Source organism: Thermochaetoides thermophila, assembly GCF_000221225.1.
Source record: "Thermochaetoides thermophila DSM 1495 unplaced genomic scaffold scf7180000011816, whole genome shotgun sequence".
NCBI classification, from domain to species: Eukaryota; Fungi; Ascomycota; class Sordariomycetes; order Sordariales; family Chaetomiaceae; genus Thermochaetoides; species Thermochaetoides thermophila.
In genome coordinates, this window is record NW_006383032.1 from 3,331,213 (window position 1) to 3,356,245 (window position 25,033).

At 53.2% G+C, this 25,033-nt stretch overlaps 9 protein-coding genes and 1 non-coding gene across 10 annotated transcripts in view; 3 read left to right on the forward strand and 7 right to left on the reverse strand.

Moving 5' to 3' along the window:
- CTHT_0029940 (uncharacterized protein) overlaps nt 1-468 on the reverse strand; it is a gene marked incomplete at both ends in the record, with an annotated part of 1,593 nt that extends 1,125 nt beyond the window's left edge. The window contains one exon of the mRNA XM_006693386.1: nt 55-468. Coding sequence (XP_006693449.1) covers nt 55-468 — 414 coding nt within the window. The remainder of the gene's footprint in view (nt 1-54) is intronic.
- Nucleotides 469-2,045: 1,577 nt separating this feature from the next.
- On the forward strand, nt 2,046-2,161 carry CTHT_0029950. The gene is made up of 2 exons: nt 2,046-2,082; nt 2,126-2,161. It is a non-coding gene; the product is annotated as a tRNA-Lys (tRNA).
- Nucleotides 2,162-2,809: 648 nt separating this feature from the next.
- CTHT_0029960 (ATP-dependent helicase-like protein) lies at nt 2,810-6,457 on the reverse strand (the record flags this gene model as incomplete). Its single annotated transcript, XM_006693387.1, has 2 exons — nt 2,810-4,518; nt 4,570-6,457. 2 exons carry the CDS (start codon nt 6,455-6,457, stop codon nt 2,810-2,812), a joined length of 3,597 nt encoding a protein of 1,198 aa, XP_006693450.1.
- Nucleotides 6,458-7,044: 587 nt separating this feature from the next.
- On the reverse strand, nt 7,045-8,785 carry CTHT_0029970 (uncharacterized protein; the record flags this gene model as incomplete). The annotated part of the gene is made up of 4 exons (XM_006693388.1): nt 7,045-7,116; nt 7,172-7,539; nt 7,596-8,229; nt 8,285-8,785. 4 exons carry the CDS (start codon nt 8,783-8,785, stop codon nt 7,045-7,047), a joined length of 1,575 nt encoding a protein of 524 aa, XP_006693451.1.
- Nucleotides 8,786-9,859: 1,074 nt separating this feature from the next.
- CTHT_0029980 (uncharacterized protein) lies at nt 9,860-10,651 on the reverse strand (the record flags this gene model as incomplete). Its single annotated transcript, XM_006693389.1, has 1 exon — nt 9,860-10,651. One exon carries the CDS (start codon nt 10,649-10,651, stop codon nt 9,860-9,862), a length of 792 nt encoding a protein of 263 aa, XP_006693452.1.
- A 2,124-nt stretch (nt 10,652-12,775) lies between these two features.
- On the reverse strand, nt 12,776-14,790 carry CTHT_0029990 (uncharacterized protein; the record flags this gene model as incomplete). Its single annotated transcript, XM_006693390.1, has 2 exons — nt 12,776-14,572; nt 14,674-14,790. 2 exons carry the CDS (start codon nt 14,788-14,790, stop codon nt 12,776-12,778), a joined length of 1,914 nt encoding a protein of 637 aa, XP_006693453.1.
- Nucleotides 14,791-17,440: 2,650 nt separating this feature from the next.
- CTHT_0030000 (uncharacterized protein) lies at nt 17,441-18,135 on the reverse strand (the record flags this gene model as incomplete). The annotated part of the gene is made up of 4 exons (XM_006693391.1): nt 17,441-17,773; nt 17,839-17,932; nt 17,998-18,016; nt 18,120-18,135. The coding sequence occupies 4 exons, from the start codon at nt 18,133-18,135 to the stop codon at nt 17,441-17,443; spliced, it is 462 nt and encodes a 153-aa protein (XP_006693454.1).
- Nucleotides 18,136-19,154: 1,019 nt separating this feature from the next.
- Nucleotides 19,155-19,877, forward strand: CTHT_0030010 (uncharacterized protein; the record flags this gene model as incomplete). The annotated part of the gene is made up of 3 exons (XM_006693392.1): nt 19,155-19,181; nt 19,261-19,738; nt 19,855-19,877. 3 exons carry the CDS (start codon nt 19,155-19,157, stop codon nt 19,875-19,877), a joined length of 528 nt encoding a protein of 175 aa, XP_006693455.1.
- A 279-nt stretch (nt 19,878-20,156) lies between these two features.
- CTHT_0030020 (uncharacterized protein) lies at nt 20,157-22,217 on the reverse strand (the record flags this gene model as incomplete). Its single annotated transcript, XM_006693393.1, has 1 exon — nt 20,157-22,217. The coding sequence occupies one exon, from the start codon at nt 22,215-22,217 to the stop codon at nt 20,157-20,159; it is 2,061 nt and encodes a 686-aa protein (XP_006693456.1).
- Nucleotides 22,218-23,679: 1,462 nt separating this feature from the next.
- Nucleotides 23,680-25,014, forward strand: CTHT_0030030 (endodeoxyribonuclease-like protein; the record flags this gene model as incomplete). Its single annotated transcript, XM_006693394.1, has 1 exon — nt 23,680-25,014. The coding sequence occupies one exon, from the start codon at nt 23,680-23,682 to the stop codon at nt 25,012-25,014; it is 1,335 nt and encodes a 444-aa protein (XP_006693457.1).
- Nucleotides 25,015-25,033: the final 19 nt, after the last annotated feature.

Consider the following 25,033-nt stretch of genomic DNA (forward strand, 5'->3'; position numbering starts at 1 on the left):
CCCGGCAAACCCAATCAAATTGGCACACGGGACCATAGCCAAATAACTAAGTACAAATATCGCCAGGTGACTATCCGGACTGGCATACCGCAGCGCAATGGCGGCCGGCACCACGGGCCAGAGGATGTTTACCGCGCGCGAAGCCCATGACGCAGAGCGGAAGATGATGCGCAGGAAGTGCAGAGGGTGAATGCCCGTGCGGCCAGACTCACCGGAGGAACGGACTTGAAAGGCACGCAGGAGGCGTTGGGTGAAACTGAGGTTGGCTGTGTCTTCATGGTCCGGAAGGTCACCTTTGTGCAAGGGGAGAGAAGGTGTACGCTTTTCGTTGGTAGTTGTCTTCTCCGGAGGGGGAGAGGATGTTGTTGGGGGGGACGGAGAGCTGGAAACAGCGTCAGGGGAGCCTGTGTTTGGGGGAGTTTGGTGCCTTTGGAGAGGGCCGCCGTCGGGAGGGGAGGGGGAGGACATTGGTGATGATCTGGATGGTGTTAGTGAATTCCCTCGTCTGGATGAGATATCCTCAAGAGCTATGTCAGTATACCGTCTACCGTGTATCCCAATGATCTGAATAATGCCAATCGATCACGATCGCCTCACAAGTATCATCACAAGCTCGGGTTCAAGGCAAAGTTCAGGATGAAACCCACCCCAGGCTCTTCCAGAAGAAAAGACCAAAACCACGCGAGGCAGCCCGGCCCACAATCTCACGGAGCAGCTACCTCTTGCGTCAATGGGTAGCCGCGGATGGAAACAGATGAACCTTAAATCGAATGGGAGATCCACCTGGGCCGTCGCAACGTGTGATATTTCTTTTCAGCGTCCATGATCAGGCCAAGCAGGAGCCTCTGTTGTAGGGTAGCATCTACAGCTTAGTGCATATACATACATGGCCCAGGAGAACACCAGATTAATTAACCCGCATCCCCTTTTAGCGCCTAGTGCCCCATTTTTTCAGCGCATCCAACAGCGATTCCAGCGATTTGCCAACCACGCGTGGCCAAGCACTGCAACCTCGAAAAAGCTAAACCAGTGGCCGCTAGGGAAGGGAAGCGGCACGGTTCGCTGCGGATGGTTCGTCGCGGACTCGTGGATGCAAGGATGTGCTTCGTCTTGTCTTGGCCCTGATCATCCCCATGTTTCAGAGTCAGGGGCGTTACAGTGGGGGGGAGATGACGCGGAGGGTCGAGTGTGGGGATGCCAAGCCACGGTATTCATGACGTTGTCATTGTCGTTACAACACCAAAATAACGGGGGCAGGTTTTGGTTCTCGAGGGTTTTTGATGGAGAATCGAGATCTTGAAACAATCCGCGCAGGCGCAGGTGGTTCAGCGTGGTGGATGCACTGCAGTGCAGTGTAGGCAAACGCAGGGTAATCGGGCGCACGGATCGGACACTTCAAGAGGCGTCGCATCTGACATATGTAGAACGCTGACAGTTTGTTTCGGAGTAGTTATATCTGCAACTGCCAACCGACGGCGTATATCAGACAGTCAGATGCGCCTCTTCCTCTTGACTGTCAAACATAGTCAAGATCTGCAGTTTGTTGGGCTTCCAAATCGCATACCCTGGCGGGCTGAATGGAACTGGCATGGTGGACACGTGTTGAAGCCAGTATCGGGCCAACGGACGCCGACTTCTCAGCTCTGTTATGCGTCACATAACCGCATGGCTCTTTCCCATAGGCTCAAGCAAACCGTCTATGCAGAGAGAAGGTTAGCGATGATTAGACACTTTGGGCACGGGGCAACAACCGTTGAGGTTGAGGTACTGGGAGAAAAGGAGCATATACATCGAATGGAATCACGTGACTCCAGTTATCTCCAACAAAACCTCAGCATTGGATGGAATGTAGAAAACCGAAAAGGGCTTAGTCACCATCTGCATGCCATTAATCGCAGCTCCATAATCATCCAAACTGTACTTGATATTCATTGAGCATCTAGTTTCTTATCTCGCCTCAAAAACCAAATGCTTCGATGAAAGCTTTGCTAAAATATCCACCCTCACTTCTGCTCCACCACAACACATCCGAGCGAGAGTAATCCGCCCGGCTAGCTCAATCGGTAGAGCGTGAGACTCTTAAGGATACTTCCCTGCGGAATTCTATCCCAGGAGATTCTCCGTCATCTCAAGGTTGTGGGTTCGACCCCCACGTCGGGCTCAATCCCCGTCATACGAAGACTAGCGGTGCTCTCATTTTTTTTCATTCCCCCCCCCCTTCCTTTGCACGTATATTCGTGCTCACGTGTATGTGGAGAGGGGAAATTCAGTCTTTTCACCATTGATGGTGATGGTCATGTCTACTTAAAAGCCCTAACATCACTTTGTATCCATGTAGGATGGAAGTGGAGTCACAGAGTTTAGCGTGTTGGAAAAGGTTCTTCCTTTGACATACATTGTGACCCTCCGATGGTCATATATATATCTAACTGCATTATGCTAAGATTAACGGATAGCAAAACCTGCGTAGGAAAGAACAAGACAATTGAGAGTCATACATGACAATGATAGAAGCTGTTGTCATCTGGCTTAATTTGAATATTGGATTGCTAACTTGCCCGTGCTTTTCACTCGGGGAGAGCGACAGACAGTGTCAAAGCACACTGTTTACCGTCGTTGGTCCAAGTATATTATGCCGTCAAAAGTGATATTTCCGTGTCACCGATTGTAAGATTCTTCAGTGTTTAAGGTAGGCAAATTTTCGAATCCATCCCTACGAGACTAGCCGGTGTATCAGTTTAGCGTTCCCCATTTCTTACACCTTTTGACTATCGTCAATAGTCCCATTATCATTATCTAACCCTCTATATCACCTTCCATCCTGCTGACTCCCACTCCCAGAAGCCATACTCACCTCCCCTGCCAGCACAACCGTCTCCCCCGGCCCCATTCCTTCCTCCCAACTCCCTATGGGCACTTCTTCCTCCCTGACCTCCTCCCCTACGAGCACCTTTAACACCACCTCCGCGCCCACCTTGCTCATAACTTCATTCCCCTCGACGCAAAACTCGCTACACACACACTCCACACACCCCTTTTCCTCGAGACACTCACACCCGCGTACCCTATCCAACGCCATCCGCAGCAAATCATCAACAAACTCAAACGCCTTGGTATTAATCCCAGCCCCTCCCGGTCCCCCTTTAGCATCATACAGCGCTAACCGGGCAGGCCGCTTACGATTCGTCGGGCGACGGGCGAATTCCTTGATAGGGGACTTACACTCTGTGCGAATATCAGCTTGGGTAGAGGACATCACGAAGGTAGGGACCAGTGACGCCAAGGCGTGCTGCGCAGCGTGGATCGCCGCCGCGGGGTTATGTTTCCTCGCCTTGAGGATATCTAGAGCGCAGGCGGGGATGTCGAGCCACATCCCTTTTGAATAGCGGACGACGGGGGGGTTGTGGACGGGAACGGCGTCGAGAATTTTGTTCCCACGGCGGGGGTCGACTTTGAAGAAGCCGAAGACGACTTGAGTGATGCGGATGGTGCCGTAGTAGGCTTTATAAGGGGAACCCTGTAGAGGTTTGATGGCAAGGGTGGCGATGGGGTCGACGTCAGTGAAGTCGCGTTGGGAGGTGAGGTAGTCGACTTTCACCTTCTCAACCCGCGCGATCTTCCGGTCAGGGGAGAAGTCCCTAACTAGATAGGTCGTCCCCTGATGAAGGAAGATGGCGCCGTCGTAGATGGTGAAGGTTGCACGGGAAGCGTCGAGCTCTTCAAGCACGACGTTACGCCCGTTCGTGGTGTCCACGATGGCAAACTTGTCTTCTTCGACGTCGCGTATGGAGACGAAACGCCAGGGGAAGGGACGGAAGTGATCATGGCAGTGGTAGAAGCCTTCGTCGTCAGGGATGAGGCGCTCGGCACAGAGCTGAGGGAGGTCGGGGCCAAAGTATATCTTGTCCTGCTCCGGGTGTATGGGCATCTCGCCAGCGGCACACTGCAGATGGCCTTCTTTGACCAGCAAGTTGTCCAGGTCGATTTGGAGGGCGCAGTTGGGGCGCGAGAAGAGCTCGTCTGGATGCTGCATGTAGTATTGGTCCGTTGCGAACGCATCCCCTACCAATATAGCCAGCGAGTCCTTGTTTCTCCGGCCAGCCCTCCCGCTCTGCTGCCTGAGGTTCGCAATCGTATACGGAAACCCCCAGGTCAACACGCAATCCAGCGTGCCGATATCCACGCCAAGCTCCAGCGCCGTAGTCGCCACGATCCCGACCAACCTCCCCGAAAACATGTCGGCCTCGATCTGCCGCCTATCCTGCGCGGTGTACCCTCCCCGGTAAGCCATCACCCTTCCCGCAACCTCTCCACGGTCAAGACTTTCCAGCTCCTTCTTGACGGCCGCAACCAGCTTCTCACACTGCTCTCGCACGCGACAAAAGGCGATGGTGCGCACGCCGCGCAGGATCAGCTGGCAGAACAGCCGCGAGCACTCGAGCAAAGCATTCCCCCGGCCGCTGGACGGATCCCCGGGGACTTTGTACGGCGTGTTCCAGACGAGGAACTCTTTGCGGCCTGTGCCCAAGTCAGCAACATGCGATACCTTCTGTGAGGAGGATTACCGACCTGACGGCGACCCATCGAAATCAATAACAGTTACGTTATCCTCGATCCCAAAGAGCCGCCTAAAATGCCCCTCCGGATTCGCCACGGTAGCCGAGCATGACACAAACTTCACGTCGCTATTCCCCAGGGCCGCACACACCCTCCTCAACCGCCTCATCACCCACGCCACATGCGACCCCAACAGCCCATTATAATAGTGCAGCTCATCCACAACCACATACCTCAACCCCTTTAGAAACATCCGCCACCCTTCTTCTTGAGGCAAGACCCCTGCGTGCAGCATATCCGGGTTGGTAAAGATCACGCTCGCATTCTCCCGGATGGAGCGGCGATATTCCTGCGGCGTGTCCCCGTCGTAGGTTTCTACGACGATACCTTCCAAGCTGGGCATCCAGCTTATGAGCTCCTGGAGACTGCGCTTCTGGTCTTGCGCGAGGGCCTTCGTGGGGAAGATGTACATCGCCCTGGCATTTTTATCCTCTTCTAACACGTGGAGGACCGGAAGTTGATAAACGAGGGATTTGCCCGAGCTGGTGGAGGTCGCGACTACGACGTGGTGACCGGCATGGAGGGCGTTGATGGCCGCGGCTTGGTGGGAGTAGAGACGGTCGGGGGTGATGCCTTTGGAGTTATATAAAGCATTGACGAGGTCTTGGCCGAGGGGGAAGTTAAGCTCTCCATAGATGGCTTCCTGCGGATCTAGTACTCGGTGTCCATCTGGGACTATTTGTCCCACGTACCAGGAGGAGCACTTCAGTTCTTCGACGATTTCTGAGATAGGCTTCCGTTCTGTCGGGATTGTGAGCGGCAAGGAGTCCGGATTGGGCGGCGTATCCTCCGGGAGACGGGGGATGAACCTCCCCCGGCCCTGCTTCACCACCTCATCAGGGTCTTTCCCGCGCTGTTTGCACGACAGCACGAACAACTCAACCATTTCAGCGAACTTCTCTTCTCGCCGCTCAATCACCTTCGATAGCTGCTTTGCCCCAACGCTGGGCATGCGGATTTTATCTTCCCTCTCTTTACTCCCCCGACCCTTCTCCTTTTCGGGTTTGAGTTGTTTGTCGAGCTCTAAGAACTCAAATACTAGAACTTGTTCCCCTTTGGCGTTGGCGTCGAACTCGTCTTCTGCTTCTTGCGTGACATATTCAAACCTGACACGACTACACCTCTTGACTTGACCTTCCCCCTGAATTTGCCTTCCCCAATTATGCTGGTTACTCCCTCCTCCCTGCTCTTGATCCTCATTCCTCTCCCCTTGAGCCTCTAGCTCTCTAGCTTCCCCCCAAGCATAAACCCACACAACCCCCGCGACATCCTCAACCTCCACCCCAAACCCACACTGCCCCTGTACCGCCTCCTTCACACTTTCCAGTGCCAGCGGAGTAAGATGACTTGCCCTACGCGCAGCAAGAAATGTGGTTACCAGATTGAGGGCGCGGTGCAGTTTGGAGAGGCGGGAGAGGTAGGGCGGCCAGGATGAAGGCTTGGGTTCAGGCCTGGACCTTTCAGATGGCTTCTGCGTCTTTCCTTTGCCATTGGTAGATGTAGATTTTGGAGAGGGGTCTGAGTTATCCTCTTCGGGGGCTGGGTTTTTGGTTTTAGCCTTGGGTTGGTTCCGTCGGCGTGTTGTAGTCGGGTGTTTGCTCGTCTGGTTTTGCGGCCAAGTCTCCTGGGAGCGGGTCTCGACTGAAGCCACGTCACTTGAATTGAGTGGTTCTGTTGCCTCCCCTGAGCCGATCTTATGCAATCCTGATGAATCTATAGATTGTGATGAAGAAGGACTTCCCTTTTCATCAGCCGTCTGCCCTCGTTTCCGTTTGCCCAAGCTTCCGCCACCCCTCGTTCTAGCCCATGGGGCGGCGCCATCGTTGCTGGACACGGGCATTTCCACAGCTCTGGCTTGAAAATTCGATAAGAGCTAGAATCATTGGGAAACAATAAAAAGAGTAGGTCAGAACTGTGGCGTCAAGCGTTTGCTTTGTGATGTTTTCTTCTCGTCGACGCCGAGAGACAGAGGTCGGGCCGCGCCTTGATGTGGGGCAAGGAGCGCGAAAGTGGCGGGAGGTTACATGACCACCTTAAGGTAGCTTCGGGTGGTTTTAACGTTTGTGTGAAAAGAGTCATAGGGTATTGAAAAGAGTTGGACAGCAGAACGGCTGCTGATGAAGCTCATATTAGAATCAAATAACATAAATCAGGTAGTGAATGAGATACTATCTTGCCCCAGCCCAGAGAGTCTCGCCTCCAAGGCCGAACGATGGCCGAAGCCTGCAAAACAGATTCCCATCCAACGCGCGGTGTATATATACACATCTCGAAGTACCTCCATCTAGGTCAGCAAAGAGTTTGGGACCAAGCCCGGAACGCTCAAAGCACAGTGATTCCCCCAAAGAAAAGTCTAGCCGTGACCGATCTCGCAAGCCTCTCATCGAGCAAAATCGCAGAGCTGAAGTCTAGCGCGAGGTAAGTGATTTAGGCAGCCGCCAGCTTCTCCTTGATCTTTTCGACCATATTCGAGAACTGCGTGGCGTTTGCCTGGCTCATCTGCGCAAAGTCAGCGCCATCCCTCCCTGAGTCCCTTCACAGCACTCAAACGTACCTTCATCTGCACCTGCCTAGCTTCGCCCCCCTCAAAAGCCGTGAACAACACGGTCGCTGCCTTGAGCTTATGATTCACCTGGAACTTCATCGCGGGCAGGATGGGCGTGTTGAGAATAACGCGCAGCGTCGAGTCCTGGCGCATAATCAGGCGCACGAGCTTGCGGGCTGCGTCGTCGAGGGCAGCGGGATCGAACGAGTCTGCGTCGGGCTGGTTCCCCTCTTCCACCTCGACCGCCTGCTTCGGCACATTCACCTTGAGCATGCCGGCGCCGCGCTCCTTCCACCCGACGCCCTTTTCCATGACGTACATCTTGGCACGGACTGAAAGAAGAGTGGTTTCGTTGCCTTCGCCGTCGTCGATGTGGACTGCAAGAATCAGCCATGCCCAGGCCGTATGTTTCATTGGGGAGGGGGGAACTCACCTTTCTGTAACTTGAATTTCTTCTTCTCCTCACCGCTAGCCTTCTCTTCCTTCTCCTCTTCCTCCTTCTCTTCACCCTCCCCATTTTCGCTCTTGTTCTCCTCTCCTTCCTCACCCTCACCCTCATCTTCCTCATCACTCTCCGGCGCACCAAACGGCTTCGCGGACTTGCCCGTCTTAAGCGGCTCGCCCGGCTTGCCGAACCCCGTCGCACCCGCAGTCTTCAATGCGCTGCTACCCCCACTGAACGCACTAGCAAACGGGCTTTTGAACAACGACGACATGCCACCAGCCTGTCCATTAAGCGAGGCGAAGGGCGATGCGGCCGAGGCAGAGCCGAAGCTGAGCTTGGGCGGGCCAGCTGGGGCAGCAGAAGCGTCAGCGGACTTCGAGCCAAAGATGTTACTGCTGGTTGCAGGCAGACCGAAGAGGTTGGTTTTGCCGGCTGCAGCGGCGCCGAAGGCGCCGAAGGGGGAGGTGGTTGAGCTAGCGAACTTGGCCATGCTGGAGTTGGCGAAGGCGGAGGAAGAGGTTTGCGGCTTGTCGACCTTGGTGTCCTTGGACTCGTCTTTCTTCTCTTCGATCTTGGGCTTTTCCGCGCTTGAAGGGCGCGACTCCTGGGCAGACAAAGGCTCCTGCTGCCGTTAGCACACATCACATAGACAGAAAACAAATGTGACTTCGACCTACCACTTCCTTCTGCCCATCTCTCTCAACCGACAAACTCGCCTGGCGATCGCGCGGCCTCTTTTTCTCGGGCTCATCGCGCTCAGCCCTGTTCTGCGAAGACGGCTTCTCCCCCTCTTTCTTCTCCTCTTCCTCCTTTCCATCCTGCTCCAGCTCATCATGCGTCCTCTTCTTCGGCGACGCGACCGTCTCCTTGGGAACCTCCTGCTTCGGTGCAGCCAACTGCACCTCAGGGGTCAACCCACGCGAGGTGCGCGGCTTCTTCTTCTCAGGCTCCCCGGCATCGCTCTTGTTGTCATCTTCTTCCGACGCGCTCTTGTCGTCTTCCTGGGACAGCTGAGCCGAGTCGCGCTTCGCCTTGTCAGAGATAGTCGTCTGCTTCAGCTCGCGGCGCGCGGCGGTCGTTTCGGCGTCCTCCTTGACGTTGGCCGCGGAGGGCTCGGTGTTGTCGGGGACGAGCTCCGACACGTCGCTTGTGCTGGTGTTGTGCGGGTCGTCGGCCATGTTGCGATTGGTAAGAGATTGAGGCTGTCGATGCACTTTTTTTTTTTTTTTTCGTTAGCGTGTTTCGTTTCAACTTTTTCGTTCTATCTGGGCATCCGCAACTGCACTGCACCGCACTTCAAATGTTCAGCACGGCAAATCGAATGCGCAGATCGTCCGAAATGACGTCGTCCCAAAAATGAATGCCGGCACCAACTGACGAGGATATCAGCAGATATTGTCGTGAACGTTGGCGTGCCCGGTGTCGGCTTGGGTTGTAACAGGTCGGTTGCAAAGTTGCAAAAGTGCAAGATGCAAAGGTTTGGTTTAGTTGCAAGTTGTGAGTTGCGGGACGATTGGATGGAGATCTTCTCGAGCGAAGCCTCTGGCTCATCGCTCATTCACTGACTGCAACTCTGTTCCCCAGTTGACGGGTGGCCTGGTCTGCGCTGCTTAGGTGTGGGCCTCGCCTGGCAGAAGTCAGCAGCTTGGTCAGGCCAATCGTGCAATCGAGTCCCGGCTCGGTGGGGAGCAGCCGGCTTGGCAGAGTGGAACATGCTTGATGTGCAGGCAGGCACGCGATTGGTTCAGCCGTTAATGCGCTCTTGCGTGCTGTTGGCCGTTTGATAGGGGTGCCCGCAGTGGACAGCTGATGGAGGGGCTTCCACTGCAACTTCATTTTCATATCACAGGGTCTCTTACACTCACAACCAATCACTTCATAACGCATGTCACGCTCGTCTTTGCTGCTGCGGGTTGGGCCTACGTACTTGACATGATGATATGCGTCCTGGACCAGCATTTGATGAGGGTATGTGATTTGTTGCTTGATGAGAAAATACCCTGCAGACTTGCATGGGACAGCGAGGATCAGCAGATGCAGTGGAAATCAGTTAAAATAAAGGTGATTCGGCTGCCGGCATCAAGGCCAGATTCGTCGAGTTCAGCGAGTTCACTTTAATGTCATATCGTAAAGCTGACGAGTTACATAAAAAAGCCCGCCAGGGATAATTCAATTAAACATTATCTGCAGAACAGAGATTCTGAAATATCAGCGAATAAGATCGGTGGCACAGATGGCAGTTGAAGCCGTACCTATCTCCTCTCCCTCCTCGCCTCAGCAGCAACAATCCCATCCACCATGTCTAGCACCTCTCTAAACGATGCCAACTCTTCTCCAAACGACAAACTCTCACCCTCTCTATCCTGACTACCAGTCCCTTGCTGACTGTCATCCTCGCTTTCACTCTCACCACGAACCTCAACCTCAACCATACCCACAATACGCTCATACTCCTCCAGTGCCAACCTCTCCTTCCTACTCACCACATACCCTTCCTCATTCACTGCTTCGCTCTGATCCACCATCTCCAACATGTTCCCCCCTATGTCGATAGAGTACTCTTCCCCGGACCCTCTAAAATCGCCCTGCCCGCCCAACGGCAACGCCCATGACCTGTCATCCTGTTCGGTCATCTCCCTGATAGGCTCATAATCAGGCAGCCTATCCTCCCTCTGGTTCCCTCTTTCATCACCGTGACTGCTCCCATCTCCCTCGTCATCCTGAACAGCCCCCCACGCCAACGTCCCAAGTACCGTCAAAACCAAAAATCCGGCGAACCCAGCCCAATAGGGGTTCATCTCCACCACAATTTCCTCCCCCGCATCGCCATCCTGTCTGGTAGCATTCTCCTCCTGCCATCTCAGGTCTCGTAACCCATTCCCCTCGGAGTCGAACGAGAATGAAGTAGACAGCGTGTGCCGTGCGTGCCGTACCTTGCGGAGGAATATGTCTTTTATGAGGGAGAATCCATCTGCGTCGTAGTTGTGCTCATCATCCTCGCCATCGTCAAACTCATCCACTGGAGTATCGTCATCATTGGGCATGGTTTGGCCGCTGCGTGCGTGATGATTCCTCTGAACCCCCTTTTCCAACTTGGGGAGTTGCTTTCTTAGATGAGTGATTTCTTTTTGTAGGGAATCAACATCCCCTTTATCTTCATCGTGGTTGTGGCTGCCAGGTGCAATGGGGCCAATTAATCTTGTCTGTGCCTGGGACGTTTGTTCATGCGACGAAGGGACTGGGCTAGAGAGGGTTGCTGAGATTGTAAAGGGGGATGTATCTGGTAGGGAGAGTCAGTTATGGGAGAGATATGGCCTGTTAAGGGAAAAATGTGATCCAGCCTGCCTCGACTGGTGGATGGCAAGTAGTTTACCTACTTTTCCCAAGAGGAATTGGTAAAGCGCGTGTAAATCTAACACCCTGTAGCGCAAGGAGGAGAAGGAGGGAATATGCTGTGAAGGTGCGCATTCTTGCGACTAAGGGAGAAGTGCACTGCCGTGAGGGCTAGGCAGCCACTTATTGAAGGGCCGAGGGACTTTGGGGGTCAAATTTTCTGGCTGCTGGTGAAGCGATCAGGTGGTCAATGTTTTGGAGCAGCAAAATCTATGAGGTCTCTGTAGGATACGCGGCTGATCTCGCGGACAGCTTAGTAGAACAGAGACGAGGTTGAGAGTTCAAAATGGTGGCATCACCATCCAAAGGAGGGAGGACGTTAATCGCCTGTAGGGCTGAATGGGGGATAGGTAAGCTGAGCTAGCGAAGGCACTGCCACACTCCCCCACTGCGACCCAACCTGGAATCTTAATGATGCCCTGACACTCTAAAGGATGGAGATCTACACAGGAAGAAGTAGGGGGGTAGGGAGGGGAAAAGAGAGAAAAGCCGACCTCGGTTGACCTGGGAAACCCTTGGGAGTTTATCTTATAAAACCTTGACCTAGGCTTCTTGCCGTGTGGCAGATATTCCTCCGATTCCAAGGCAGTCGTCGTCAGCAATGCTGCTGATGCAAGAAACCCCGCTAGGCTACGCGAGCGGCATGTCTTGTTTGGTTAGCGGAAGACTCACATTAGCGGGGGACTCACTCAATGACCCTTGTCTTGGCCCCTCGTTAATGATGTCCTCAACCAGAGCTCAACCTCCCTACTCAGAAAACTTCCCTCCCTCCCCCCTCTCTTCCTCTCCCTCCTTCTCTCCTACTCCTCCCTCCTCTCTCTCTCTATGAATATATATATATATATACATATATATATATATATATATACGCAATTATATTTGTTTAATTGTTGAACCATCCTGTGACGTTAGCGTAGAAAGAGCACCTAGAGGGCAACACATGTATGCCTTCAGTTTCAACTCTTGATTTATAAACTTGGGTGATCTCAACATTATGATTGAACCATTGAACCATAAGACCCCATTCATAATCTGTAGAACCCCAAGTAGGGGATTGAAACAATCAGTTCTGTTCCTCCCCCAAAAAGTATGAACATAGATATACCTCCTCAACTCTATTCTTACTTTATCCACTTACTCGCTGCCTTGTCAAAGCAATCAAACAGACCAAACAAACGAAACATAAGAGACTCACTCATTCACTATGATTATAGCGGAACCATCAAAGTACTAGTCATGTGAGCTCACCTTCATCACCTTCATCTTGGTCCTCCCGCTCCATACTTTTCTTCTCGGCCTCCATCTTAAAAACTAGACTGAACCAAGAGCATAGAAGGTATACTGATTTCTGTTAACAAGAAACTAACAAACAGCCTCCCAACCACTACCTAACTACCAGCTCCTTGTGTAGAATGTAGACTCTCCCAAACATGCCTATTCTGCTCGCTTGGAAGTCGGTCTCCACTGTAATAGAAAAAGAACAAAAAAAAAAAGGAAGCTGAACTTGATATCATCGTCATCAATGCTATTTGTATCATGTCGTCCCATGTCGTCATGCATTCGTAGCCATGGGCATGCTCATGCTCCGTCTGGTTCTCATAAATAACCCGCTTGCGCCTACTAACCTACTAGCAGGTGTTGAACAGAACACGGCCACTAGCGCAAGCCGGCAGCAAGCAGGCAAAAATCAACAGTGAGAGGGGTATGTCAACGAACAATTCCCTCCCTCTTTTCTCCGCTGGCGAGACGAGAGTCAAATACGATAACGAGCCGTGTCAACCCCTCCCATACCTAAAATGATCTCTCAACCATCCCGTCATCCCCCCACTACCTCCACTATTGTTATTATCTCTCTGCTCCCTCTCCCTCTCCCGTTCCCGTTCACGTTCACGTTCCCTCTCTCTCTCCAACTCCCCAAACCCCCAATTAGTACCCCCCCATCCCCACGCCCCCGCCGCACCACTGCTCCTCGGCCTCGAAGCATCATTCCCACCACTGCCAGGGTTCAAATAACTCCCCGAGGAAGGAGGAGGGGAATCAGCCCTCCTACTCCCTGATGAAGAAGAATGATCACTACTAGGGTCAGCCAATCTACGAATGGCCGCCAGCCGCTCAGCATTCTCCCTCGGCGATCTAGGCGAGCGAGCACGTCGACGACTGCTGCTACTGTTATTATCATTCGGGCTGAGAGTATTACTCGACGAAGTCGACCTGGTATGCTGACTTCCACTCTGACTCTGTTGCTGTGTCCTCCGTAACTGCTCTGGCGACGGGTTATTATAATTATTTGGATTGAGATTATCCGACTCAATCGGCATGCGACATATCGGGCAGGTATTATGTTCGCGTAGCCACATGGTGACACACTCCCCATGGTACCAATGCTTGCAGGGGAGCACGGTCACTTCATCGCCCTTCTTAAGGTCATCCATACAGATCGTGCACTCGGCTTTACCCTCAGGGCCAAGCATCTCATCATCGACCTTCTTCTTTTGCAGCCGATTAATTGCTGCCTCAGACGCGGGGGGCGCAGCGTTGGTTTGTGGGGACATTTCCATCAGCTGGGAGATGATGCGGTCGAGCGCTTCCTGGGTGAAGACTGCGTCGCCATGCACCGCCTCGGCCGGGTTGAATAGGGACTGGAAGAAGGTCTGGAAGGGTCCAAGGAGGGGATCCGGGTGCTGCTGCTGATTATGCTGGGGAGGGATGCCAAAACTAAAAGTGAAGCCGGAGCCTGGGGATGGACTGCCGCGGGAGTGACGACCGCCGCCGTGGCCGGCGTCGTCCGCGGCAGCTGCCAGGATGGGGTTGCCTAGGAGTATGTTGAGTAACCTAGAGTGAACAGGAGGGTTAGTCGATCCGTCTCCGGCCCTAACAGCAATGATGCGTATTCGAGGAAACAGTAGTCGTTGGGGATGACGAGGAGGAGGGATATCAGGGTCCGGTTCCGAAGCTAGTCGGGATGAAGACGACGCGGAGAAATAAGAAGCAGGTGTGGATGGTGCGGAGGGCGAGGAGGAGGAGGAGTAGGAGGAGGAGACGTACTGGTTAGTGTCAAAGAAGTTGGTCGGCATCTGCGGCGGCTCATCGCGAAGAGAGGGGCCACCGGTGCTGAAGCTGAAGGTCGTCCTCGTCGCCGTACCGAATGGGCCAGTATGGTAGGTAGTCTGCTCTATTCTTGCGCCGCCGAGCGGCTCTGGCTCCGGGCTTCCAAACAAACTGGGACCAGGACCACCAAACGGCGAGCCAGACTGCAAGACTCGAGCGGCGCCCAGGTCGTTCATCAGCATATCTGCAAAACGGCGCAAGATAGCCTCACTCTCGGCTACTCTGGCACGGGCCTCGTTCTCAGCCATCCTCTGACGTGCATCCTGAAACAGCCCAGGGAAGAGCATCTCCCATGGAGATAGAGAAGGGCGGCGCCGCAACGGGTCCGGAAAGTCGTCCATATCCATATCATCCGGGTCGGGATCGGAAACGGTTGTGCTGCGATAGCCACCAGGGCCGCTACTGCTGCTTGAAGAAAAGTGCTGCTGGCCTACATCGGGGGGCGTATCGCTGGACGCAGGGAACTAAGCAACGCAGCAAAGCGGTGTGTCAGCCAAGTAGATCCGAAAGAGGGAAGTCATGCGAGTGTGTCATGGGGGCGGGGTCAGCTCTTTAAGGCACTAACAATCTCACAGAAAGTGCTATTACATAGCGGGCAGACTAGTTCCGGGTTGTTTTCACGAGGCCACTCATAGTCGCACGCGTGACAGCGGATGATTTCTCTCTGCCGGTGAGAGGACATGGTGGGAGTAGAAAAACTGAATTGTCAGTGTGCGAAGTCGTCGAGGTCCTCGTCTTGAGCCCGGCGGACGACAGCGAGGACGTTGAGGAGCCCGGCAACGGGGTCGGGGATTGGTCTTCTTGAATCCAGTATGCCGGCGTATGAAACTTGTTGAAAAATTGTAAGTAATCGCAGTAGGTTAACGCCTGCTGTACAGTAGTAGGTCGCGAGATCGCAGTCGAAGTTGAAGAACCGCGGGATATCGAAGGCGCAGCGAAGGAAACCGGCAGAAGCGGGCAGCTGTACAATGCAGGCCTTAACAAGGGCACAAGGCAGTGGGATGGATAAAAAGACTTAGACGGAACACGTAGCGGAAGCTAGAAGCTCAGCCTAAGGGCCAGCGGGTTCTGAGTCTTGGTACGAATAGGAGGTCAGGTTCAGGCTGCAAGGACAAGATGAAGTAATGAAGTGTGTAAGGCGTGAGTGGTAAAGTGGTAAATGGTAATGTACCGAGCTGGCGCTGCGTGCGTGCCCCACCTGTTGTGCTGCGCCCGGCGGCAGAGCTGAATCGAAACTGAAAGTCAGGTAAAAGGCACAGTCCGGCTTTCGGAAAAGCACACGCAGTAGTCGGCCAGCTCTTTCGCCATCGAGGCCCGGAGCTGTTGCTGTTCGGTTGCCGCTTTGATGCGGGGCGCTGACTGTGTGACGCACACTCTCTAGAGAAATTCTGTTGTCTTAATTCAAAAGCATACAAAGTTCCAAAACCTTGGGCAAAGGATTGTTAGGTACCGCAATAAAAATTTTTTTAATGCCTGTCAACCGTGAACAGGTCAGATGCTTCGCAACTGAACAGCATGAACTGTCATGGATCGATGCTTCGGGTGCCCCCCCTCCTCCGCCAGAAAGCGGGATGATGAAGCGATGCCAGCGACTGGCGATTGTTGGGCCACAGCACTCACCCCTGGTCCGCATCGCGTCACAGCCGCTCCAGCACACAGTTTTAAGGACAGCCTGCCCCTGCCCGGCCAGCTTGGCTGACGCCCCGCGATAAGGGAGGGGCACAGGCCTGATAACGTGCCTTACAGCCCAAAAGCACTTTCACTCTTCTACGTTCCCACTAAGACTACCTGAAGACGAAAGCCCAAGGTTCAACAGGACCCGAGCCTTCCACAAGATGAACCCTGAATAACGGGATGGATGGGAGCTAGAACTTGGAAGCTTCTCCTTATTCTCGTGGATTGATCGATTCCAGCTGCGCGTGGAACCTGGAGCCGTGGTTCCTGCGGTTTCCACTCGACGATGTTGGCACTTTTCATCGAGGGGCAGGCTTTGGAGTCCAAGAGTCTCTATGAGTTAGGGCAGACTTCGTGGCATTGCGGACATGCATGAATCGGAATATCTAGCCGCCAAGACAATGGGCTGGTAAGGTGATGAAGCACTCTACGATACGCATCACCTACAGCACTTAGTCTGTTTTTCTTGCAGACGTAGCTGGACATATGACCGCTTTGTTGGCGGGTGGTTTGAATGCCATTCATCAGCGTCTTATGTTCCATGACACTGGCACCTGCCCTGGCAAATGACCCGTCAATGTTCACAACACCAGCGAGGAAATGCTTCATCCGTCAGAGAACCATCGGCAGCTGATCAACCACAATGCATCTGAAACCATTGACATTAACATACCAAACATTCCTCTTAACACTCTCCCCTCCCCATCCCAGCCTTAGAATAAATTCCTTGTCCAACCTCAAGGCTCATCTCTTTATCAACCCTCTTCATCCATTCACAATACACGGGCCTTTCCAGAATCCATCTCCAACCTCCCAGTAACCCCACAAAAACTGCACCTCAACCATTTGAGATTTGAGACAGCTGCTTTGTCATCCCTCCTGCACTGCTCATAGGGCACTTGACCAGCCCGCAGGTACCTGCAGATGCCTGATGAGGGCCCATAATGTGTACCTATGCCCAACAAACTCCGAGTGTTCCCCGCATCGGCTGCGCACCCATTGTAGTAAAATTTTTTTTTTGGTTTTGGAAACTGAGAAAGAGAGAACAAAAATCAGCTTCATCAGCCCTCCCCGGCCCAATCGCGCGGTCGCCCTTTGAGGAAAGGGTAACACAGGGCAGATTTTGGAATATCGCAGTCGAGGGGGAAACCAATAAACGTTCTTATATTAAGCATATCAAGAACACAAGGCAGAAAAGAGGTCGTGGATTTCTAATAGGTAGGACATGTAAGACCTAAGCATATAATTCCCTATCCGAATCGTTTAAAACAAGTCAACGACAATAAGGGAGTGTGCTATTTTAAGAGAGAAAATGGAATGGTATCGTCTTTTGCAAAAAAAAAAAAAAAAAAAAAAGTGTTCTCTAGGTTAAACTACATACGAACAACAACAAAATTTGACCCACCAAAAATGCCATGACGTCGTTAAGGAGCAGTACATGCAGATAGCCATGTAGTCGGTAGTTGCCAAAGACACAATGCCCTCCAGTATCTCGGTAGCCATCCAGGCCTTGCTCTGCAGAATTTGACAATAGCCTCCCTTCTGTTGAAGCCAAAACTCCCTTTTTCCTCACATAGAAGACTTTTTTTCAGCATATACCAGAGCGGATATCAGCTTCCTACCATAAATCAAGAGGCAGCACCATCCCCCAAGCCTTTTTACCTGTGCCTTCCAAACCCCCGGAACATAAGGCTCGCAGCGATGCCAACAACGACCGTAACGCCGCCGACGATCGCCATGCCCACCATGCCCTCCTTGGAGACCTTGTCGTCGATCAGCGTGCGCAGGTTGATCGCCTGGAGGTTCCCCGGTTCTTTCTCAAGGAGCAAATCGTTGTACCGGCGCGCCTCGCCGTAGTTTCCTAGCTTGTAGTTGCCCAACGCGAGGTAGTATAGACATTCACGACGGCGTTCGGGAGAGGAACGGAAAATTTCGGACAGGAGCATGACGCCGAGGTGTTGGTCGGAGCGTTGGTTGGATTTTACGAGGCCCTGGGAAGGTCAGCAAGAAGCTCTTTCACATCAACCTTGCGTAGAGGTAGAGTAAGGGGACATACCCAGGCGTAGTTGAACTTTGTCTGGACGCCAACCATCTCGCCCTCCTTCTCGTATTGAGCCCGGAGTACGGCCAGCTCAGCTGGCGCGAGGGGACTGCAACCGTCAGTCTTCCATCCTCTTCAACTCTCCACATCCGCACCGTATTCCGGCGCACTCACGTTTCAGCATCGATCGCGTCTGGCATCATAGACATATTGTATTAGCGACTGTGCTCGTAACTCTTTCGCAGGGGACTATCTCAAGCGTCCAAAAACAGGAAGATGATGCAGAATAGACGTACAAGGTAGTTGGGTCATGGTGAAATGATTCCTCTGCTACTCTTCTCTTTCACAATGCTAAAAACACCTCGGGTTCGGGGAGCAAAGCTGCTGCTTGGATCGATCGATTAAATGCTTGCGCGCGCCTCTGCCGGGTCAGGTTATCGAAAGGCTGTTCTCCTAAGAGTTCTCTTTCCAGATCCGGCTGCGCTCGAACCCGTGATGCGCCGCGCGGTGATGCAAAAATGTATCGCGACTGAGGTTCTCTACCGGAGAGTGCAGAGCGGACGTTCGCTCGTCGGTGTCGATGGTATACAATGGACGTTCGCAACGGAAGCGGCGGGAGCTGAATGATATTCGTTTCGTTTGAGGGAGAGGACCGAGCTACGCTACGACACGCCAGGTCAAGAGAGGTACACTAGGTCACCTTTGCGAAAGCGGGCGGCGTCTGTTCTCAGTTGAGCGAGCACTTCCCGAGCCTTTTCTGAATTGGGTTGCAGGCGCGGCAGTCGTTGGCACACAGTAACCCGTACGGAGCCCAAACACAGGCCGAGCCTGTTACTTCTTTCGAGAGAAGCAACAAAAAAAAGCTTCTGACGCCGTGCGAGAGGTTCTTCAGAAAGGGCTGGCTGGCTGGCTGGCTGACTGGCTGGCTGTGGCACGAGCGTCCCACCGATGACGAACGAAAGGCTGGGATCACTCTCTTCAATCAGGCTGGCAAACCTGTTCTGCCGGCCGCCAAGGCCAAAGTCGGCTTAGCGATAAGATAAGATAAGACTTGCCCCTCCTTGGTTATCATGTGCTTTTTGCTGGGATCTGTCGTCGGGGTGATGTGCCAAGAATTCTGCATCAACAACTCATCCATCGCGAACCTCGGACGACGCATCATCGCCAAACTGATCAACAACAATTTCTGTGTCGCTGTACATACCAACTTACAACTACGACATTCCCATCTGCATCTCTCAGCGCGTATAGCTAATCTTACGCCTCAATTCATCAAATCAATCACATAAAACTCTTTATATAATCAGTTTATCATCCCCCAAACCGCCAAAATGCTCCTCGAAGAAGATCCCTCGACTGTAAGCGCTCTCTCCAAGACTAGCAATATGTATATATTTTGCTCCCAATGACACGCAGTTACTAAAAAAAAAATCACAGCTAATCTCCCACACCCTCCAAAACTTCAACATCGCCCCCGACAAGCAGGCCATCTCCCGCATAAGTGAGTCCCTCTCGACCCTCCAACAAGCGCGCGACCTGCGCCTGCGCGAAGCCGAGTCCTCCCTGCGCCGGCTTGCCCGCACCCTGTCCACCCTAACCGCCCAACATAACGAGCTCACTTCACAACACAACTCGGCGCACCACGCGTCCGAAATGGCGCGGCTTGACACCCAAAAATTCCGTATCGCGAAGGCCGCATCAGACCTCGAAATGGAGACGGAGCGTCTTCAGGCCCAGTTGGCTGAGTTACACGCCAAATTGCAAGAGTTGGAAATTCAAGGTGTAGAAGGGGGGGTTGAGCCGGGGAATGTCCCTGGAAACGGGGGCGTTGAAGATGAGGTGTTGCTGCGTCTGAAAGTGTACCGGAGTTTGGGGATGGAGCTGGAGAGGGAGGCGGCCGGTGCCGGGGGGGCGGGTGAGTTTAATCGGGTGGTGGTAAGGAATGATCGGAAGGGGGATGTGCATGTGGTGAATATTGATAAGAAGCTGTCGAGGTTTTTTTATGCGAATTATTTTTGGTCGATTTTGTAGGGGACAGGGAGATGGGAGTCTAGGCGTTTGGAGTTGGGTTGGAGGGATTACTTGGACATGGACATACGGATACCCGAGTATACTTGTAATACAATGTGCTGGGTATATGACCTGATGACATGGCACGGCAACTCTTTGGTTTTTTTTTTTTTAGAATTTTTTTTATCTATTTATTGATATGATGCTTCTACAGTTATTCTACGCTATTCCTCCCCGGGAATTTTCTTCGAAGTAAACACAAGACCGCTACAACAACCCGCTTCTTGATATACAGCCATGCAAATACAAAGCCCCAAAGCACATCACTGCTCACCCTTCCACCACCCAGCAACACGATCAACCAGCCCCGAATTCGTTTCACCTTTCGACATGGAGCGCGACCGTCTTAAAGGCGCAGCATGCAGCTGCGTCTCATCAGCTTGAGGCTTCGCATTTCCCGCCTCAGTCCCGTTCGAGCCCCTCGCCTGATCATTCTCCTCCGGCTGGGTCCCATTCACCTCCCCTCCCTCCAGACTCACCCCCCTTTGCTCACTTTCTCTCCCTTCTTTACCCTCCCTTGTCCGACTCCGACTTCTACTCTCCCTCCTCGCCCTCGCCCTCGTCTCAAACACACTCGGTCTCCTGACCTGCTCTTCCTCCCCCTCTTGTTCATGATTGTTCCCCCGTCCCGGCCCATCAATAGGATTCCACTCCAACGGCACCGGGCCCACAGGATTCCTTCCAAACGGCCTATCCAACTCCTCATTCGGCGGTGTCGACGCCGTCGAATCGACTAACACCCCAATGACTTCGTCATCTCCCAAATCGCCATAGGGGTTGCCTCTCGGCTGGCCGTAGCTGTCGCGGCGGGGGTAGAGGGTTTTCCAGCGGTCGGCCACTTGTTCTGGACCGGAGGGCTGGCTGGGGATGCGGCGCTTGAACCAATTCAAGAAGCGGGAGGAGGCGGAGAGTTGGGAGTCGTCAGAGGAGGGGGGGCTAGGTTCACAGGGGTTGGGGGCCTGAGTTTGTGGGGGTTGGGGGCAGGTTGGGGAGGGCGAGGACAATCGGGGGGCCTTTTGCTTGCCTTTTGGGTCACGGTTCTTTTGGTCAGCGGTCTGATTGTCCCTGGGGTTAACGGCTTGGCTCTCTCCGGAGACGAATATTCTCCTCTCGTTTTGAGCAGGTTGCCCATTAGCCTGGTCTCCAGCCTCTTTCGTGACATTTTCTTCCTTTTGTTTCCCCTCCACGTCAACCTTGGACTCAACCTCCGGCTGAGCCAGCTGCTTCCCCTTGTCGTTCACCTGGGACTGCTGTTTTTGGATGACCTTTTGCTTCCCATTTTTCTCCTCCTCTTTTATCTTCTCCACCATCCCCTCCCCACTCTCCATCGATGGCATCTCCAACCGCCTATAATGCGGGTTCCCCAGCACGCCCTGACGCAGGTACTCAATCTCGTGATAATTCCCCGCATTTTCCATCGCCATGAGCCCGTGATGAGTCTTGCGATCCCTCACCTCCATCTCAAAGATATCCCTCTGCTTCTGCTGCAATCTTTCCAACTTCTCCCTCTCGCGCTTCGTTTGCTCCTCCAGTTTCTTACACTCCCTCTCCAGCCGCCTCTGCCTCCTCTGCAGCTTCTCAATCAGTCTTTTCTTGTCCTCTTCCTGCCTCTGTACCAATTTCTGCCTTTCCTCCTCCTCATTGAACGGCGCATCGCGCGGCAGAGACATCAAGCTCGGTGAGACAGACTCGACAGAAGCAGCAGGCCGATGACGGGCAGGACCCGGAATACCAGTAGACCGTACCGACGACGACGACCTTCTCACAATCCCCCTCCGTGAATGATGCCTCGCCGCATGCCTCGCACTAATACGCCCAGTCTCAATACTCGGCCGACGCGGCCTCTCCGGTGTCCACCGGTACAACAACCTGCTCAACGGCTGCGCAAGCCAATAGTCAGGGGGCGTCCTGTCCTCCGGCCAGGACTGCTGTCCCCACCGATCTCTCGGTGCGTCAGGAGCTAAAAAACCCTCATTATTAAATGCCCACGGCTCTGGCGGGATAGCCCGATCATGAGGCACGTGCCTTCGAGAAGGATCCCCAAAGATGAGGTCGCGCAGAGAGAAGAACCAACCGATGGTGAGGAAGTAGATTAGCCGGAAGGGAATGAAGCGCAGGAAGGGGTCGAGGAGGGAGGAGAGGATGGGATAGAAGATGTTTCCGGTGAGCCAGATGAAGACGTAGAAAAGGGCGAGGGGGAAGAGGGCGGCGCCACCGAAGATGAGGATGGGGAAGATGGAGATGGCGAGGAGGGACTCGACGATTTTGGCGGAGTAGCTGGGGAAGAGAAGCTCGAGGAGGGAGAAGAGGATTTTGGTGATCATTTTAGTGGCTTTTTTTTTAAAAAAAAAACCTTTACAGCGGTAAGGATGCTATGAGTGAGATGAAATGTGCTGGTTGGGAGATTCAGGAGAGTCTACTCGACGTTGGGTTGAAGTACCTCGGTAGTCATCTGGACTTGGGCTTCCCTTCCCTCTTACCAACCAAGGCTTTGGGATTTGCCTTGCCCATGCAGAAGGCGCATGTTGCTGCTGTCTGTTTAGAGGGGAAATCGATGGCTCTATCAGGGGTGAATCAAGGGCAGCGACGGGCAGTCCAAGGCTCGAAGTCATCGATCTTCCACCACGGTCAAGCAAGTAAACAGTCGGCCGGCATTTCGCCAAGGATAATATTTCACCTATATTCCGGATTGCCTTTATCCTCTCAGCATCCATCCGTTAGATTAACCAGATCTTTTCCCCTTTAAGAATTTCCATGCCATGAGACTATGGGTTTTGCATGTGATCCAAGGTTGCAAACAATAGAGCAATGGACAAGGGAGGTTGCACTTTTGAGCTTCGCTTGGAGACTAGCGGGATGAACGATGACGTCATTGAAGGGCTGGTTTTCTTGGCGTGGGCTCCCGGGTTGGGTGGGTCTTGTAGGGCCGTCAGGATTGGCCACGCGCTTGTTCAAGTAAGCTTTGCGGAAAGCTGTTGGGCATGACCTAGGGAAATATGAAATTAATCTAGGGATAATCAAGAAGTTAGAAGAGAAACGATCTCAATGCTTGGTAATCTCCTGAATTACATAATTACTAACAGGACTGGAATTTATAACTATCTGATGACCTTGACACTTTCGTCTCTTGTCTCTCGTTACGGCGGTGGAAATGCCATGCTAACATGTTAAGACGATCCATCCAGGGTTCTAACATGGGGAATTCAAACGAAAAAAAACATGCCCAGAATTTCACTGTTTAAAATTCATCATTTTCAAAACCAAAGCCTGCAACGACAAAATCTTCCTTAAAACATTGTGTCGTGTGTAAGGCAGCTGGCTTGAAAAGCAAGAATTTTTTGGCTTTTAACCGACATAATTGTAGACCGCCGTAGCAGACCTTCCACCCCACCCCCCCCAACCCCCTGGTCTTGCTGCCTGGGTGGTCCCTCATTTGCGGGGTAGCTAGACTAACAATATTATTTCCAGCCATTCCTGACATCACCTTGTCAGCAAACACATTGTCCTCTCTTTCTGCTGTTTTCCTTTGCCCAATAGAGAACCAATTTCATTCCAATCCGAGGTTAACATCTCATCCCCGATCAAATCATCAAACCGCCGGGTTTTGATTCTCAAATTGACATCACCTTCTAGGTCCCCAACAAACCCATTGTCCCTCCCACAACACTATTCACTTACGCCAGTCAACAGCTATCGCTCTCTCACCAGTCCCAGCCCTCTCAACCTGACCGACTCCTCTCACTCAACCCAAACCCCAAACCCTCACTAATTTCATCATTCCCTACCATGTGTCCTCCAACCGACTCGTCACCTCCCTCTCCCCCAGGGAACTCCAACACCCCCTTCCCCTGGCACATCGGCCTCTTCGACGCCCACTGCCATGCCACAGACACCATGTCCAGCATCCCTCTCATCCATTCCATGCGCGCCCGCGGCCTAACCATTATGGCGACGCGTTCTCAGGACCAAGCTCTGGTCGCCGAGGTTGCAGCAGAGCATGGCGTTTCCAACAGGGAAGCACTCTCAGCTGAGACAGAGGGAAAGGGGAAGGGAAAGGGAAAAGTGGTTCCCGCGTTTGGCTGGCATCCGTGGTTTAGCTACCAGTTGTATGATGATTCCCTTCCGGAGTGGGCGTCTTCTGCGGGGCCGTTGACGGGGGAGATGAAGGAGAAGCACTATGGTTCTGTGCTGCAGCCTGAGCCGGACAAGAAGTTTATCACTGCGCTTCCGGATCCGATCCCGCTAAGTCAGTTCATTTCTCAGACTAGGGGGTTTGTTCAGTACCTTCAAGCGGCTGGGAAGCCGGTTCTGATTGGAGAGGTTGGGCTCGATAAGGCGTTTAGGATTCCCTGGCCTTGGGGGTTCCATCCTCCTAGTCAGGGGCAAGGCTCCCCTTCTCCAAACAATGAGGATGATGGGAAGGGAGAAGAGGGGACTATGACGCCAGGCGGGAGGGAAGGTCGTATGCTGAGCCCGTACCACGTGCGCATGGGACATCAGCAGGCCGTCTTGCGTGCTCAGTTAAGGTTGGCTGGTGAGCTAGGTGTGCCGGTTAGCGTGCACGGAGTGCAGGTGCACGGGGTGTTGCACGACGTGCTGGCCGGCTTATGGAAGGGGTTTGAAAAGGAGGTGGTGTCGAGGAGGAAGATGAAGATGGTTGCGCCGGGGGCGGAGGATTATTTCAGCTCCTCCGAAGATGAAGATTATGATTACAGTGATGATGACGGGGCCTTGGGCAGGAAAGTCAAGCCAAAGCTCGAGAAGAATCCCAAATCCTACGTCCCCAAACCCTTCCCCCCGCGCATTTGCCTGCATTCTTACTCCTCCTCCCCGCAAATGCTAACCCAATATATCCACCCCGCCGTCCCGGCTGAAGTGTACTTTTCCTTCTCGACAGCAATCAACCTGTCCACAGCCGGCGGCGCGTCAAAATTCCCCGAGGTGGTGCGCGCTTGTCCCGATGACCGGATCCTGGTCGAGAGCGATCTACATGTGGCGGGGGAGGAGATGGACCGAGCGCTGGAGGATATTTGTAGGAGGGTGTGTGAGGTGAAGGGGTGGGAGTTGGAAGATGGGGTGCGGAGGTTAAGGGGGAATTGGGAGAGGTTTGTTTTTGGGTAAACTACATAGATACCTAGTG